Source organism: Pocillopora verrucosa, chromosome 12 (assembly GCF_036669915.1).
Source record: "Pocillopora verrucosa isolate sample1 chromosome 12, ASM3666991v2, whole genome shotgun sequence".
Classification (NCBI taxonomy): Eukaryota; Metazoa; Cnidaria; class Anthozoa; order Scleractinia; family Pocilloporidae; genus Pocillopora; species Pocillopora verrucosa.
In genome coordinates this window covers 8,667,060-8,684,412 of record NC_089323.1, presented here as the reverse complement: position 1 = coordinate 8,684,412, position 17,353 = coordinate 8,667,060, and the positions used below count along the sequence as shown (strand labels likewise).

The 17,353-nt window shown below is 36.9% G+C and overlaps 1 protein-coding gene across 1 annotated transcript; it reads left to right on the top strand.

The window, feature by feature from the left end:
- The first annotated feature begins 23 nt into the window (after nucleotides 1-23).
- LOC131774290 (phosphatidylinositol 3-kinase regulatory subunit alpha) lies at nucleotides 24-16,554 on the top strand. Its single transcript, XM_059090294.2, has 24 exons — nucleotides 24-449; nucleotides 1,093-1,155; nucleotides 1,607-1,654; nucleotides 2,258-2,370; nucleotides 2,935-3,150; nucleotides 3,555-3,597; nucleotides 4,171-4,377; nucleotides 5,068-5,247; nucleotides 5,718-5,858; nucleotides 6,430-6,532; nucleotides 7,398-7,493; nucleotides 8,163-8,251; nucleotides 8,673-8,772; nucleotides 8,859-8,954; nucleotides 9,320-9,497; nucleotides 10,268-10,399; nucleotides 11,054-11,172; nucleotides 11,315-11,491; nucleotides 11,592-11,651; nucleotides 11,896-11,910; nucleotides 12,723-12,764; nucleotides 13,651-13,701; nucleotides 14,262-14,357; nucleotides 15,000-16,554. The coding sequence occupies exons 1-24, from the start codon at nucleotides 143-145 to the stop codon at nucleotides 15,190-15,192; spliced, it is 2,865 nt and encodes a 954-aa protein (XP_058946277.1). The 5' UTR covers nucleotides 24-142; the 3' UTR covers nucleotides 15,193-16,554.
- The last annotated feature ends 799 nt before the right edge of the window (nucleotides 16,555-17,353 follow it).

The window sequence follows — 17,353 nt, the reverse complement described above, 5'->3', positions numbered from 1 at the left end:
CTGTCAACGACCGTGACGTCACGGAGTAGTGAACTGCTCTCCTAACGAAGGTTAGCGATCTGAAGTATGGTCTTAGAGTTCCTTCCTGCTGAAATAATGGGGTGAAATCGAAGAGTTGTCTGTATTTTTAAGACTTCTGACCATGGATTCAGGTTGGGCCCAGTTTCGAGTAATTTATTCTTATCAGCCTCGCGATGAGCGAGACATAGCCATCAGAGAGGGTGATATTATGGTAGTCGCAAAGCCTGTGTCCGACCCAACTGGCTGGCTTACTGGCGAAAACACACGCACTAAAGAAGTTGGTGAGTTCCCTGCTACGTATGTGGAATATATCGGCGACGTTGAAGAACTTCCTCAGGAGGAGAAGCCTCCAACACCACCTCCAAGACCACCGCGACCTGCACGACGGAACGCGGGAGGAAATAACAGTACACGCACTGATTCAAACGGTTAGTCAGGAACTTGTTTGTGTATTTATTTCAACAGTGTTTGACTATTTCGTTTTCATTATAGTAGCTTAAATCATAGTGGTGTTTGTAACCCCACTCGATAAGAAATTGGTGCTTTTTTTCAGCTCTGAATTGCATCTTAGCTGGACCATAACTGTTAGGCATCATTGCAAATCAAAGCTTCCTTACAAAGTGATCTTTTTCGCGGATATCGAGGAGATGTATTAATTTATTTTACTATTATTTCGGCTTTCCCTATATATAATGACGTTGCATCAATTAGGGGTGAACTTATCGGTTTTTAATACAAAATGATAGTAGATAATTTACATTAATATTTCATAAAACTTACAATAAATGTTTGTTTATGTATCATAATTCATTTGCCGATTTCCTTGTTTTGAGCAGAAACTATGCATGCTCCAAAATATATAAATACCTGAAGCTGGTAGTTCCCGTAAACTCTTTGTAAGGACCAGGCACTAGAAGTCAACTTATCACCGGTTTGAAATGCAGCTCTGAGCCACTCTGTTGCATTGCATCTAAATTTCTAAGCCTTTCTGGCCTCTTGTTTCTCATGAGCATGGTTTTTTCATAAGTAACCAAAAAAAAAAAGTTGAAAAACCATTGCTGTACCTTACAGATCAAACTGGTGACCATTCACTGACTGAGACGTCTGCTTTGAAACCTGTGTGGTGTTGTCAATGTGAGTAGCATACATGTTAAGAGTCAAATCCACAATGAAAATATCAATTTTCCAGTGGAATAAATTCCAAGGGGATTTTTTCGGAACAAGGTTGTTAATCTCTTTTGTTAAACGATAGCTTAGTGCAAATATGGTTTGTGAGTAGTTAATTTGTAAACAACAACATTAAGTGTACTTTTAGCAACAATGGTCTTGATTTCGTCAAATGTAATTGTCATTCAACTCGAAATGTTTTCTAATGTACACATGTATGTAAAATTTAGGGTTTGTATATAAAGACAAGGAGCTTTCTGCATGGTACTTCAACCCTTATTTGATTAAATTGACCAGGAAAAAACAGAAGTAAATTGTAATTTAATTCAACAAGCCCCAGCTTTGGGAAACTAGTTTATTCATTCTTTACTATTGACCATTTCCAAATTAATTTTTGTTATTGCATTTTAATTTTCAGGTGAAGACTTCATTTGGGGAGCTGGAAGTCAATTATACAGATGTGCAAGTATGTAATAGTTATTAAAATCCAAATGAAATATTTGAGTATTTATTTCTTACGATTTGTTTGTTACAATTATGTGCACTTGACTAAGTAAAATACCATAACCTAATTAAGAAAAGAGAAATGAAAAGGAGTTGAAGAACCAATATGCAGAACAACCACTTAACTGAACCTAAAGCGTAACATACTGTTAGGAATAACTTGATCAGTTGTTAAAAAAAGAAAGTTTCAATACCTAGTATGAAAAATGGTCAACTATGTAACTATGAATTTTTTATAATTGGACCAATTTGGTTGATATTTGAAGAAGTTCCTTGAGAAGCTACACTCAGAATTTGAAATACTAGATACTGATCAAACTGAATATGAAAGCAAATTCCATCTGTTTACAATGCAATTAAAAATACTTAACTTAAAAGTGTTAATTTAAACATACTATCTCTTTACTAATACTAAGTTTATCTCTCTCTTATTCTCCCTCTTCTTCTCTCAATGGGTACTTAGCAGTATTGGAATGTAATTGAGTAGCTTAAGAAATGTTAATATTGATATTGCAATTCAAAACTTAATGTTACTAGTAATGTTCCAATGTTGTATTGTTTGTAGTATGTGATTTAGCTTGGCATCCCCAATGTGCAGTGGAATTATCTAAGTTTCCTTGTAAGATTCTCAAAAAAGACTCAGAAGAAGCAGAAGAAGATTATATCAGATTTGTTGCTGTAAGTACATTCTATGTAAAAGTTTTAATGCTACTTTTTGCTGAGCTTTATCTTACATGTTTAGATATTGCAATGATTTCTCTAACAAAAGTTTGCAAATCAGTTACAACTAGTTGGTCACACTCAGTATGGCCTAAAAATCCTATCAAGTTGGGGAAATACTAAGCTGTTACATTCTCTGTCAATGAACACAACTCAGTTTCAAAGCAGATTACTGGTTAATTTCGATATAGAACTCAATATGGCATAATCATCTATTCTTCTTTGCAAAGTAATCAAAACTTTCTGTAAGAAAGACATTTTTTTACATTTAAATATTTTTATATTAAATATTTTGTCTATTTTGAAACATGTTCTGGAAAATTGCAAAGTTAACTAATTTTAAGCCACTTAAGCTGCTGTTTTTTCATTTCTGATGTAATTGGCAATGAGACTCAACTGAGTTCTTTTCAATTCTCTGGTTTGAATTAATAATGTTTCTATGAAAGATTTTCACACAAAAAGAAGAAAAGAAGAAAGGAAGAGTAATAATATTGTAGCATAATCACCTTTATCTTATTTTAGAACCCAGATGAATGGGATGTTAATGATGTTTTGGTATGGCTTGCTGCAACCAATCATTTCCTCTATGCTGAGGTTTTCAGAGAAAATGAAATAACAGGAACTAAACTGCGACACTTGACGGACACGTCACTCAACCAGATGAATATCTCAGATAACTTTCACAAGCAATCTATACTGCTTGCTATCCAAGAATTGTTCACTGGAGAATCAGAGACTGTGAGTGTTAACTGAGCAATTGTATATTACAATGTACTTATAGCACTAAGTACATATACATCACAAGTGATTTGAGCTTCTTACATGCTTGTTTATCTCTTTCAGGCCAAAGAGGGGCAAACTTTCTTGCTGCTATTAAATTTGGTTTCTTTGGAATGAAATCATTTCTGAAAGGATGAATGTACAAATTCAAAATGGCAATAGATTGGAACTGTGGATTATAAATGAATATGAGAGTGATCTTTGTGGTGTTGAATACTACTTAACAGCATATCATGGTGCATAACAAAGTTAATTATTAAATAAATGATAAATAATCATCTCTTTACAATCAAGTAATATAGTAATATGGTTATTTTGACTACTCTATCATGTCAGTACTAACAATAATTTTTTTTTCACAGAAAAAATCAGAAGTATTTAGTGGTTTTCAGTCAGCCCAAAGAGGTCAGTTTAATCCTATCTTAAGTATGTCATTTATGTTCAGATGGAGCAACTTTCAGTTGAATGTGAATGGCAATCTTTGATTGCCTCAGTTTTCCTGTACTTTGCTCTCTGATTGCTGGAGGAAACTTGCAACACCCTTTCAGTAAATCAGATGCAACAGTCCATTTATTTTTTGTCTCATTAATGAAATTAACACATTGGAAAGTTGAATTTTTCAAGTGATTGGGGTAAAAGATGTCAAGAGCACTGAGCGTAATGCAAAATTCCCAGCTCTAATGTTTTGTGATGTCTTAATGTCTTGATGTCTTGATGTCAGTAATGAGATTTGACTTGAAACATGTTAGGAAATACTTGTGATAATCATTCTTTTTAATGTTTGGTTCAAAAATCTGAACAGAAGGTAAAGTTAAACATTTCTTTGTTGGCCAGTTCTTAGGTGTAACTAAACAGTATTGCCTGGTTGAATGATAATTTGTCCTACTGTCCTATTGCTTGAATGTTAGTTATTTGCTGTCATAGTAATTTATCAATCAGATGGATGCTGATTTTGGTAGAATGTTATTTCATGGATAGGTACAAAGGGAAATCATCTCCCAAAAGAACAGAACTTCACATCTCTGCATTGGTGTGACAAGTGTGGCAAGTGTCTGTGGGGATTGTTCAAACAAGGAGTTTTGTGCTCGGAGTGTGGCTTTCAATGTCACAAGAAGTGTATGTTTGATAGTGTTGTAGTATGTCCAAGGAGAAGGGTTAGAATACGAAGAGAAAATGATGCTGATGGTAAGATATGGATACTTTTGTTTATCAACTTACATGTGAGGCTCTTTTAACCCTTTCACTCCCACGATCTAATTAGTAATTCTCCTTACTATCTTCTATGCAATTGGTATGATGTTAGTTCAGAGAATTTGGTATTGGATCAACTAATAATCCCATAACTGATATTCTTCTCTATTCTCAGCACTTACCTGCTTGATATTGTAGTGATATTGTAAGGAGAAACTCTGTCTTGGTCACTTGTGGGAGTGAAAGGATTAACAGAGACTCCATACAAATTTTGTAATTTGTATTTATATTTTGTCCATTCCTTTTTGAGAGTTACAAGGAATATAATCTACACTAATTTTTTACTTCTAGCATCTACAAGGAGGAACTGAAGTTTTACTTAATTAGCTAGTAATGTATGACATTCAAGTATGGAAAAAAAATATTTTTCAGTTTGCAGGACATGTTTGGGCTTACTTATATCATCTTTCATTGTTTGAGCCAAGAGGTCCTACACTTTTTTGATAGATGAAGAGTGTAGATATCATATTGAAATAGTTAAATCAATAAAGCGCCCCTGCTGTATGTTACAGAATAGTTAGAAATATATTACATATTTTTTAACTTGTTGTAAATTTCATTTTTAGTTTGCTGTTTGTGTTCTGTTTCCTGATGCTAATTTTTCAATTGTTTTGTCTTTTTCAGCTCCTGTATTTGGAGCAGAGCTAGGTGCACAGTTTCGACCAACTGATAGACCAGCACCAATTGTTGTCATGAAATGTGTTCAGGCCATTGAAAAAGGAGACAGAATAAGGAAAATGGGAATCTACAGTATTGTGCCGTCAGGAAGTGAAAAGAATGCTCTTAAGACTGCTTTGAATCAAAGTGAGACCATATAAAATGTTAATTTTTTTCAATCTTTCTTACAGTGTAAAAGTTCATGGTTTATCCCTTTCACTCCCAAGATTTCATTAGTAATTCTCCTTTCTGTCTGACATACAATTCTTATGATTTTAGTTCTGAGAATTTGGTGTTATAAATGTAGATTAACTTATGATTCCCTAATTAATATTTTTCTTTATTCTCATCACATGCCTACTTAATATTGTGTTGTTATTGAAAGGAGAAATCATGTCTTGGTCTCTGGCTTAATTGAACATCTTATAGGATGGCTAGAGTTTGTTTTGGCATGTTTTTGTCAAGATAAATTGTTTTTATTGATTTCACATTTATTTGTGCTGCTCTGTGTGATGTTAAGAAAGAGGGCATTCAATTTGTGGCCATTGTGGTACAAATTAATTATGATAATTGACTGTAATAAGCTTAACTCACACCCATAAATTACCATGCTGCAGGTGCCAAGGATGTGAACATGGATGACGAAGAATGGAGGAATCCTCATTGTGTTGCTACAGTTTTGAAAATGTATCTAAATGAGCTTCCAGTGTGTGTGTTTACTGAGGAGAAATATCTATCATTTATTAAAATTTTTAGAGGTAAGTAATTGCTAAGGATGTACTTGTAGTCACTTTTGAAGTACTAAGAAAACTGAAACATACAGTTACAACCTAACAATTTTAGAGAGCTTTTACTTATGACCTTAGCAAGATCCCAAATATGATTAAAAGACCTGTTCCTAGAAGTAGAGAATAAATTATTGAGTTTACTCAGGGTTGTAGCCAGACTTCAGAACAAGACGAGGCAAGTTTTGAATTCTGAAGGTATGAGCTGCTGGGGGCATGCCTCCCCAGAAAAATTTGAAATCTAGATGCTCAAAAGGCTCTTTTAAGCATTTCCCGTGGCATTTTTCTTCAGAAAAGTCAATCAGCCAAAACCAGGTGGGGCAATTGTTTCATCTTGCTAGCTACTGCCCTGGGTTACAAGCATGAATTTTCTGAAGTTTGCTCTGTCAGTGTGAGGTTAAATCCAAAGTTAATGGAAGAAAAAACAATATGCAACCCCTTGACAAGATCTGCACTTGTCTATTTTGATCAGCAAGATAATTTTTGTTGAGTTCACTACACTTTTAATTGCATGGTATATTCTCTGGTCTGTTTTTCTTTTAAGATGAGAATCGAGATGCCCTTGGAAAACTCTTCATGGACCTAATTGAGAGTCTTCCTCCAGAAAACAAATCTCTTCTCATGTACTTATTGAGACATCTTTACAAGTAAGAATGCTGCTGAACTTACTAAGTCTGCTTAAGAGCCAACTGCCCTACTCTGCGTATGCTTTTTGCAGTTTCTGTAGCATAAACTAACCAGGAATATTTCAAGTTATCATTTATCATCTCTTCCCCACCCCTCTCTAGAAGGCATGCTAGTCCATCATAGTTTACTCTAAATGCCACAGATGTATCTTTGGTGGTTCCCAGTTATTCTCCTGATTGGAGAGAGGCACCATGAGACTAAAGTGTCTTGCCCAAAAAATGCAATACAATGACCTGACCAGATCTCAAATCAGTGTGGAAGGCATGAACAACTAACCTACCACATTACCCTTTTATTACCCATGATCATGCAAATAACTACTGGTTGAACCTCATGTTAACTCCCTTTAACCCATAGATAACCCAATCAGGTCTCTAATGCATTTGGTATCTGGAGGGATCCAGTTATAAAATAGTCCATTTTACAGTTGTCTGCTTAGTTGCCAAGCCTTTGACTAAGAGTGAGGCAAGGGGTGACCTTGTTATGATACAAACCTTGCTGTTTTTCGAATGTAAATGACTTTTTAACTAGATACTGGTCTCTATGACAACATGGTCAACTTCAGCCTCACTCCAAATCAAAGGCTTGGCAACTAAGTACACAACTGTAAATGGCCTTTTGGAAGTAGTTGGTATTCAATGTGAGACTCAGTGTCTTCTAAATGTTCCACACTTTTGACTTCAGTTAGCAATTTTTCTTTCGCCCAAAACATTTTTTGTTGGCTGTGAAGTACATAAAATTAGGTTAATTAAGTATAATAACAATGATAATTATCACAGCAGACTTAATTAGTCACATAAATGAATTAATTGGCTGTCCTTTTAGGGTTAGCCAAAGTGTAGAGTGGAATGACATGTCATCAAGAAAGCTTTCATCATTATTTGCTCCTATTTTGTTGAGGCCAAACCCACAGCATATTACGTAAGTTGTACTGATTATGATTGTGCCAAAGCCAACACTCGGAAATGTTATGACATCTTTTTAACCTTGTGGGTTTTTAAATGTCTGGCAAGAAATTTTTTTTATGAGAAGACACAACCACTTGGTCACAATTTAAGCCTGACAAGCAGTTTGTTTGTTTTTGAGTACTTGGCTGGTGGAAAAAAATTTATCCAAAAAGTGAACAACTTTAATCCTTTAACTCCCATGAGTGATCAAGAGAGAATTTTTCCCTACAATATCAATACAAGATCAAGAAGACAAGTGATGAGAGTAAAGAAAAATCTTAATTAGAGGATTATAAGTTGATCCAATACCAAATTCTCCAAACTAACATCAGAAGAACTATATGGTAGACATTAAGGAGAATTACAAATGAGATCTTGGGAGTTAAAGGGTTAAGAGTTTATAGTAAAAAATCAGTCCATTGCTGAAATTTGCAACCCAATATAATACTGCAATGTTTCTTGTAGATGTTGATAAACTGAAAAAAATGAACAAAATGTGTATATTGGTTCAATATGCTGGAATTTCATACAAATGACAAATATACTCTCTGTGTAGATTTAAAGTGATTATTATTTGACATTTCATAAAATTCCAATAAATTTTTAATGAATGGCTCTCATGATATAAATGTTGGTTACACAGGGCAATGGTTGCAAACCATGATACAGCAGTAAGCATTATTGACTTCCTTATTAGCAATGGAGAATGGACAAAGGAAAATACACCACCAGGTGCATGAAAATGATTATTATTGGCATTTAATCTTTGCGATACTTCAAATCATGAAATGAACCCCTCCCTTCAAATGAGTGGTCCTGTCAAGTCAAAACCTGTCCCACTGATCAGGATTTAAAGTTAGCACCCCCTCCCCCTCCTCCCTAGGGGGAGAGTGCCTCTTCCTTTCCTTTCATCTATGTACAGTACAAAGTCAATAAAAGGTATTTATAATAATTATTAGTGTTTTATCACACTTGTCTGGCCTTCCACTTTTTGGAGATAGTGATAGTGTTAAACATGGGAAAATTAAAGGTTATTAGGGCTGTGTCATTATTATCATGAACAGTTTTGGATCCTCCTTGTTGTCCATGTCATCAGTGACAAAAAATTATTATATTACTTTATGTCATCAATCTTGTAATTTTTTGTTTCCAGTGCCACCTAGACCACCCAGACCATCGTCGCTGACAACTCCTACTCACAGCTCAGAAGAAAAACTTCAGGACTGTCCCTGGTACTGGGGACACACAGACAGGTGAGATTTTCAATTTTCCTCAGTGATGTTAACAATTTGTTCAGTGAGGTCTACAAGGTAATTGCGTTGTATTTCTTTGAATTCAGGGAAACTGTCAGTGAAAGGTTAAAAGACCAAGAAGATGGAACATTTATTGTCCGTGACTCGCGGCGGGCTCCTGGGGAATATACCTTGACGCTCAGGTACGTTTTTAATTAGTAAATTATTTCTATTGACACCATTTTGCAATCCCATTGTACTATTAATTCAAAAAGGATTAATTTATATATCGCTGTGTTGGCTAATAAAAATTTCTGGGCATGTGATTTATGTTATATATTGATTTCAGTATGGTTGATTTAGCGAGAGGTTTGACGATTGAATTTTGCTCAATTTGAATATAGTTCCCTCCATTTACAATACTCTTGATATCGTACGGATAGTGTAAGGAGAAATTCTGTCTAGGTCACTAGTGGGGCTTAAAGGGTTAAGGGTTAAGATCTCTTATCACCTCAGGAGTGAATCTACGGATAGTGGTTAACCGCCTTGTTTTTTTTTCTAATTTTAGGAAAGGAGGAATGAACAAACTGATTCGTATCCTGTTTAAAGATGGCTTTTATGGCTTCTCAGAGCCGCTTACATTTTCGTCTGTGGTTGAACTCATCAATTATTACAAGACAAGATCATTGGCTTCTTACAATCCGAAACTCGATATCAAACTCGAAACACCTCTCCAGAAATACGAGGTACATGTAACTCAGGGTTAACTGTGGTTAATTTAATGTTCTTTACCTTTTTTGAAGAGATGTTCTCTATAAATGAAAATGCACGAATGGAGAAAACGCGTGTAGTGAAAATCAGTCATACTCCTTGATCTCATAGGGACTTCTAGTATACTAATCTGTTTGAAATTTGCTGTGACTATGCTTTTCGCCCATTTGCTGGATTGTCTATTGGTGTCACTTTTCATCGAAGTTTGTCATTTGCGGAGAAGCAAGTGAGTCTGTCGGTCAAAATGCCCACTGTACTCTTCCAGCAAGTGATCAACGCTTACAAACTTTTTCTTTGTTAACTGTTGAGAAAAGAATAACAGATTCCAAATTAACCCACTTTTCCATTAAACAATTTACATACGATAATTTTTATGGACGTTTTCAAAATTGTTTGGCGAATTTCGTACTTACGAACCGGCGCTCTGACAAAATCATCTACCTTTTTTGTGCATTGAAAACAGTAGCATACAAAGCAAAGTATGGTGATGAATAACAGCGGCATATACGATACGTCTAAACGCGTTTTTAGACTAGTCTGTCAACAGACGCGTACGCGTACTGGACAAGCGCATGGTACAACATGTAGGCTGCGATGTCCCCCCTATCTTCGAGCTGCACTGTTTAAGGAGAAGTTGCTATCCAATCACATCTCTATGTTAGTGGTCTAACTTAGATAGTAAAGCTTCTAGTTTGTGAATTCTTTTTCTTACTGTAGAGGGGTGATATTTGTTACATTTCCTCAGGATGAAGATGACGAAGGCTCTCTCAAGGATAATAATATTTATATACAAAAACTGAGAAGAGCGCACGAGGAATATATGGAAAAATCAGACAACTACGAAAAGATACATAATGAATGTGTTGAGCTAGAACAGGTCAGGAATTATAGTTTCCTTTGAGGGAGAATGCATCCCAACTCTACTGTTTTTTTTTTTCGCGCGAATTTAGTCTTGCAAATCGATGTTCCACTCGCATTCATCTTGATGCCATGCGATTTTCATCTAGAAGTGTCAGCCATCTCCTTCCCCAATCCCCTGAGGAGAGCATAGGCGAAGGAGTGGGCTGACAACTCAACCTACGCTAAAACACCGGGCCATCTCGCTCCTTCTTTTTTTTTTTTTTTTCTTCATGGTAGTCAACATTTTCGCTTATCGATCAAGGAGGCGCTTTGAACTCTGCGAGTGATAAAAGCGCGCGAGCATGAGTTATATTACGACTGGTAGCACAACATGGTTTGAATCGCCAAAGAAAACTTTGGACATGTGAAAACGATTATGTGGATGGTACAAACTTTCCGCAAACCAAAATCTTTGTTGATAATGCATGGAGGGTTTAAAATTCGATGACATCCATGTGTGGGTGGTGGTATTCAGAGTGTATTGACCACGTAACCAGTCGAAGGATGCGGCCATAAATTCGGAAGTTTGTCAAATCATTTTTGAAATAGTTTAATTTGATATTATGGAAGAACATCGCCTACAGTCAGGGGTGTTTCTCTTAACTTATTCGTTGGCTCATCTTATTTACAGAAAATTACCGACTATCATGAAGAACTTGATGCGCAACGTGAAATCATGAAGATGATCGAGGATCAAATGGTACTTCACGAGTCTTACCATAAGGAAGCTCCGCCACAAAATAGGGCAATGTGAGTAAACAGTGTGTGTATGTAGTTTAAGTAACGGAGGTTAAAAACTGTGATGACATACCCTTACACCGAAGCTACTTTCGACTTGGCTCAATCTTCGACTTCTTGGTCGATTGCGATTCACAGTTACTTTTCTTTTCAGACTTCGCCAGAACTTTGATTTATTAAAGCATAAGAAGCTTGAAGCAAGGGGAATTGTGATCACACTCGAAAAGGAACTTACAAACATTACCGAAAAAACACGCGTTCTGAACAAGCGCATGAATGGCATCAAGCCAGACATCATCAAGCTTCAGAGAAGCAAGCAACAATACTACTTGTAAGTTGAACATCATCCCTTTCCTCTTTTTTTTTTAAGTGTTATTTTTAGACTTCCTATCGTTAAGCGGTAGCGTGACTCAAAGATATTTCATTTGTAGTGTCCTCACAACTGAATGGAAAATGGATGTGGAGAGGTTGAAACTAGCGATTGGCGAAGAGTGAGTAAAGCTTTTGTTCAATCAGATTCATTTTTGTTATTGCTCTTCTGCTCTCACTTCCTGAAGAGACTCATCTATATATATATACAAATCACTCTGCTATTTGCTAGCACTTCATAGTAATATTTTAAGACAATAGTAATAAGAAGAAACACCAGGAGAGACTAACTGAACATAAAACAAACTAAGATTATCCAGTATTTGTGTTACTTAACTTCATATTATTTCTATTTTCTCCTCATAGAGGAAGTGAGAGGAGGTAAGTACTTAAGTTTGTTTGATCAAAATTTCAGTTTATTTTTCATTTTTTATTTTTCCCCTCTCCTTCCCTTCCTCCCTCCTTCTCTTCCTTTTCTCTTCCTCTCTCCTTCCTTTCCTCCCTCCTTCCTTTACTCTCTCCTTCCCTTTCTCCCTCCTTCCCTTCCTCCCTCCTTCCTTTACTCCCTCCTTCCCTTTCTCCCTCCTTCTCTTCCTCTCTCCTTCCTTTCCTCCCTCCTTCCTTTACTCCCTCCTTCTCTTCCTCCCTCCTTCCATCCCTCCCTCCTTCCCTTCCTCCCTCCCGTTCCTCCCTTCTTCTCTTCCTCCCTTCTTCTCTTCCTCCCTTCTTCCCTTTCTCCCTCCTTCCCTTCCACCCTCCTTCTCTTCCTCCCTCCTTCTCTTCCTCCCTTCTTCCCTTTCTCCCTCCTTCCCTTCCTCCCTCCTTCTCTTCCTCCCTCCTTCTCTTCCTCCGTTCTTCCCTTTCTCCCTCCTTCTCTTCCTCCCTCCTCTTCCTCCCTTCTTCCCTACCTCCCTTCTTCCCTTCCTCCCTTCTTCCCTTCCTCCCTCCTTCCCTTCCTCCCTCCTTCTCTTCCTCCCTCCTTCTCTTCCTCCCTTCTTCCCTTTCTCCCTCCTTCCCTTCCTCCCTCCTTCTCTTCCTCCCTCCTTCTCTTCCTCCCTTCTTCCCTTTCTCCCTCCTTTCCCTCCTCTCCTCTGTTGTGTCACGTTTTGGGCGGTTTTCTGTATGTTCCTGCTTAAACGTGCATAGTTAACATGGCAGAATTTTGCCTGACACGATTTTTATTCTCTAAACAGTGGACTGGCAAATGGCAACCCTGAAGAAGACATTTACGATATGTTAGTTATGATTGACGTTTTTTTGTTTGATACTTAATGCACTAAATTAGGGTCGGGTGTCATAGCAACGGTCAGTTTTTACCTGCAGCTATAGGAGGATCAGAGTAAGCCTGGTTTTCATTTGTTGGGGAAATTCCAGACGATCGACGATTTCATTGTTTCCCGGACGTCGTAAATTTTGCCGATATATCGACAGACGTCTGTCTTAGATTCTTCTGCATGCAATTTTATTAGTGGCTCGGGGTTCTGTAGCTAAGCAACTAGGGGACTGGTGGCGAGCTATCAAAAAAATTCAATGAAAATTGAAGTTTTCATATATCGTGGATAACGCCGAATTCTAGGACGCATCGGAAATGATATAAAGGTTCCCGATTTTTCGCCGAATCTCAACGATTTCGAATTTTCATTTGTCGGAAAAATCTGGGACTGGAAAATAGTGAAAATGCCGATCATCGGGGATTTTCTTGACGTGTGAAAGCTAGGTTTTATTAATTAGGTTTCAACTGCTGACAAACCAGTTTATTAGTCAGTATTCTGAGTACAATCATATCTCGTTGTCAGTTGCGTAGATTGTATGGTTTGGAGGAATGTGAGAATAATACTCAGCTTGAGTTACCTGACAGCACGGCTTTAGATGATGTTTTCTGTATGAATATTTTCCATTTTTCTCAAACTTGGCTTGTGACCGGTAAACCTATTTAATCATTTATGTCAGTGGCATTGAGTTCGCACTGAGTTCGAATGGGAAATCATTTTGGAAAGAATAATCTGCTTGAGTTTCCAAAAACTGGGAACGAATTAGGTAATAAAATGTGACTTTTCCCTCATAACCTTGGACTGAGAGAAACAATAATTGATTATAAATCGTTACTGTTTTGGTTTTTAGGCCTCAAGTAGACATTTCTGAAGAACAATGGTTACATGGAACTCTAACCAGGTATGAAGAGTTCACTGATTTAAAAGCTGCCCATGGGACTTCTTGTGTCGCTAATGTGTTTCAGTCGATAGTTGTTTTACTTTTACCAGTAAATTTGGCAGACAATACCGGTACGCCTTATGGTTGAAATTTAAAGGTACTTAGTAGTAGTTATTTGTAAGCAGGTGTTTCTCTGTACACGCTGAGACTGGTAGATGAACAATAATGTAAAATTCCCATGAAGGTCAGCTGAGTTCTCTATCGTGAGTTTTAAGAGGGTTTGTTTTTGATACGCGCCTTGCACTTAGGTCGTAGATCACGTTTCGCACTCACAGTGTATGGACAGCTTTTGAACGATTTTTAAGCGTAGTATGTTATTATGGAATTGATTTTCGCCTTAGGAGATGATCGCATCTTAACCTCTTACAGTCTATAGCAAACATTATTTTATTGCGTTTCGAGCCTTTGTACCGGGATGGATATGAAATATGTCAATAAAGTTTTAATTACGAGTGCTTCCAATCGTTTATAATACCACTGAATTACTTAGGAATATATTTGATTTTCGTTTTGCTCTTCAGGGAAGAAGCAGAATCACTTTTAATAGACAAAGAAGAAGGTACTTTCCTCGTAAGGGAAAGTGCGCGAAGGCGAGGAGAGTATGCTGTGGGTCTTAAGTAAGTCAACTTAACGCAAGTACCCAAAAGGCAATGAAAGGCTTGCACTTTGTTTTCTTTTGCCGTGTGTTTAAATGCGGTAAAGGTACGGAAAATTTGCATTTGACGTTTGTTTTAGTCGACAAACATGGTTCTAATCTTTCTTTCGGTGGTTTGCTCCTCGTCCTCGATTTGAAGAGGTATTTCCATTCTCCATGCGGCATTCTACGCAATTCTTTTCATGCATCAGAAACAAGCAGACGTTCCTATTGCGAAGTGATGCATACTTGCTCAGAAAGAGGGCGTTCTTTGCTGAGACTATTTTCCTAAAGCGTACTGTAAACCAGTAAAAAGAAAAACTCCAGAATCATATCTCCCTTCGAAAACGAAAACATGCAAAAGTTCCGGTTGTTTGGAGTCTGACTCACAGAACTGACTAAGAAAACTAAGGGAAGTCTTGAATCCCAAGCCGTCAATTTGGAATCCCAAGCCGTCAAAGTTTGCCGTCGGTTGTAGATTGTTTGAATGATCTTATTGGGAGAGATTACTTTTACGGAGAATTCTTGATCGAATTAATGAAACAAATATTTGACTCTGCTTCCCATGTAAGACTTCATGGCTCATATAAGTAAATGTTGATGTTATCAATGTTCTTTGTTTCAGGCACGGAGGTGAAGTCAAACACATAGCAGTAAACAGAGGCCCAGGGGGATATGGTTTTGCAAATTACACCAATTACCCAACTTTAAAGGACTTGGTGGAATACTACCATGTGAACACTCTTCAGATTCATAACCCTGGATTGGATACAACCCTTAAATTTCCTCTCAAGAGCGCACCTCTAAATAACTCCTAGATCTCTCAAAAGAAACTTTTTGATTTATAACCCTGGATTAGATACAAACCTTAAATTTCCCCTCAAGGGCGCGCTGCTAAATAACTCTTAGATTTCTCAAAAAAAACTTTTTGCTTATATCAGACTTTGCTAAGGATTTGATAAAGGCAAACTTCACAGGGAAAGGTATATCGTAGTTATATCTTCCAAAGGTATATCGTAGTTATTGTTCTTAGTTAGTTGTGTCCTTTTTCTTGCCTATAAACTTCAGTGTTACTCTATTTACCTCAAACACAGGGATTACAACTGTAATTTTTTTTAACAAAAATTATTTTGACAAGAAATAGTTTTAGTTCACCACCTTGTAGCGTCAATTTGTATTGCAATCTTGGTATAGCCGACAACATGTTTTTCTCTCGGAAATTGTATCGTCCTCGTTTTTGTTTTAACCCTTTAACTTGAGTGACCAAGACAGAATTTCTCCTTACAATATCAACACAGAATCAAGCAAACAAATGAGGAGAATAAAGAAGAAAACTCAATTAGGGGAATACAAGTTGATCCAATACTAAATTCTCTAAATTGAAATCATAAATATTTTATGTTAGACAGTAGGGAGAATTGCTCATGAGATCTCGGGTGTTAAAGGGTTAAAGGGTAAACAGTGCGAAAGTATCAATAGCTTAGGTTCAAAAGACACTTTTCTAATTTTAACGTTTGCGTGCTGCATTCCTGTCGAATTTAGTTCCGAAAGGTAATTCGTAAAATTATTTTTTTTCAGGATCGTAAATAGCAGTGTGTCATTTTAAATTATTGATCCTCACGCTCTGCGTCGAACAGGGCATTTATAATTATGTAAGAAAAAAATTTTTGATAGGTATTTTCTTGTCTATAACTACATTTAGCTTAAAATTTTTAGACATGAACAAAGGGTACTTAAAGTTAAATGTTCTATTTGTCGTTTTTTTATTTGCCTTCTTTCTGCCCCAAATTGTGAAATGGCAATACTTGATTATCAAGCATACTCTTCGTCTCTTTAATTTTTACTTTTATAAGTTTCCCTTGTTGTCGACTTTTGTTTGTCAGACTTAACCAGGGGTGGGGAAGAAAAATTGACCCAAATTGTAGTCTAGGTTGATATAGATATTCAAGGCTTGCGTTAGTTAGGAAGATGTCAATGTTTCTGGTAGTTTAATTTTGATCAATTTCGTCTGCTTTGAAAATTTTTGATATTTTGAATCGTCTTGAACAGTTATTACTCTACTTCGTCAGGCTTTTATCGCTATCTTTTGTAATGGAAGATCCTGACTGTGTGGTACTTGTTAGATCAAGTAAAAAACAAGGGTCAATTCTGGGAGTAAGAATAAATTATTGTTTTCACTAGTACGTGGTTCTGTTATTTTCGTCGGGTTTTTCTCAGGGTACTCCAGTTCCTCCCTCCACAAAAACCAACACTCTAAATTCCCACTCGACCTGGAAACAGTGGAGAAGGAGAGCCACCTCGTGGAATGTCCACTTCTAAATCCTGGTGTTTATTTCATTTAGAGCGAACTTATTTAATCTCGATCTTCCGCAGTCTCCTTCAACTTCTGATAGATTTAAACTCAGTTTTTTATTGAGTACGGAAACTGTAGCTAAACGAAAAAATAATCGAGCACCAAGCCAAACGTAAATAGCAAAAGACGCGTTCCAGCAAAAGTGTGTCAGGGAATCGCAGTTGACTTACCCTTAAGTGTTGACGACAGTCTTGTTATTGAGGTGTACTTTGCGCTGCATCGAAGATCATCGATAAAAGCTTTCTTGGTGATGAGAAGTGATAGTTTTGTCATGTAGAATGTATTATGGTGTTTCCTTTGTTTTTAACCGGTGCCAGTCAGCGCTTCTCTGAATGGCCTCTCACGTCCAGACACAACCTCGGCCCACCTACCGTTACACGTGAGCCGTTTGTCAATGGCTGCTTGTAATAATTTAAAAGACGCGTTTTATATTAACTCGTCTTCGTTGTAATGTATGAATACCACCTCAAGACGATCCCGTGAAGAGATTAGTCAATCTTTGATTGGGTGTGTTCCTCAAGAACGTTTGCACCAAAGTTCAGAGAAACGCTTTTTACATTCACATTCGGGAGGCGCAGAGAAGCCTGGGTTCGAAAACATTATGTCTCGCGCGCAATTAGTGATCA

Bases quoted from the DNA above. Each gene is read 5' to 3' on its own strand.
- LOC131774290 (XM_059090294.2), top strand. From the start codon at position 143: ATGGATTCAGGTTGGGCCCAGTTTCGAGTAATTTATTCTTATCAGCCT. The intron at 10,400-11,053 runs GTCAGGAATTAT...TCTTATTTACAG, and splicing joins AATGTGTTGAGCTAGAACAG to AAAATTACCGACTATCATGA. The intron at 11,492-11,591 runs GTAAGTTGAACA...TTTCATTTGTAG, and splicing joins AGCAAGCAACAATACTACTT to TGTCCTCACAACTGAATGGA.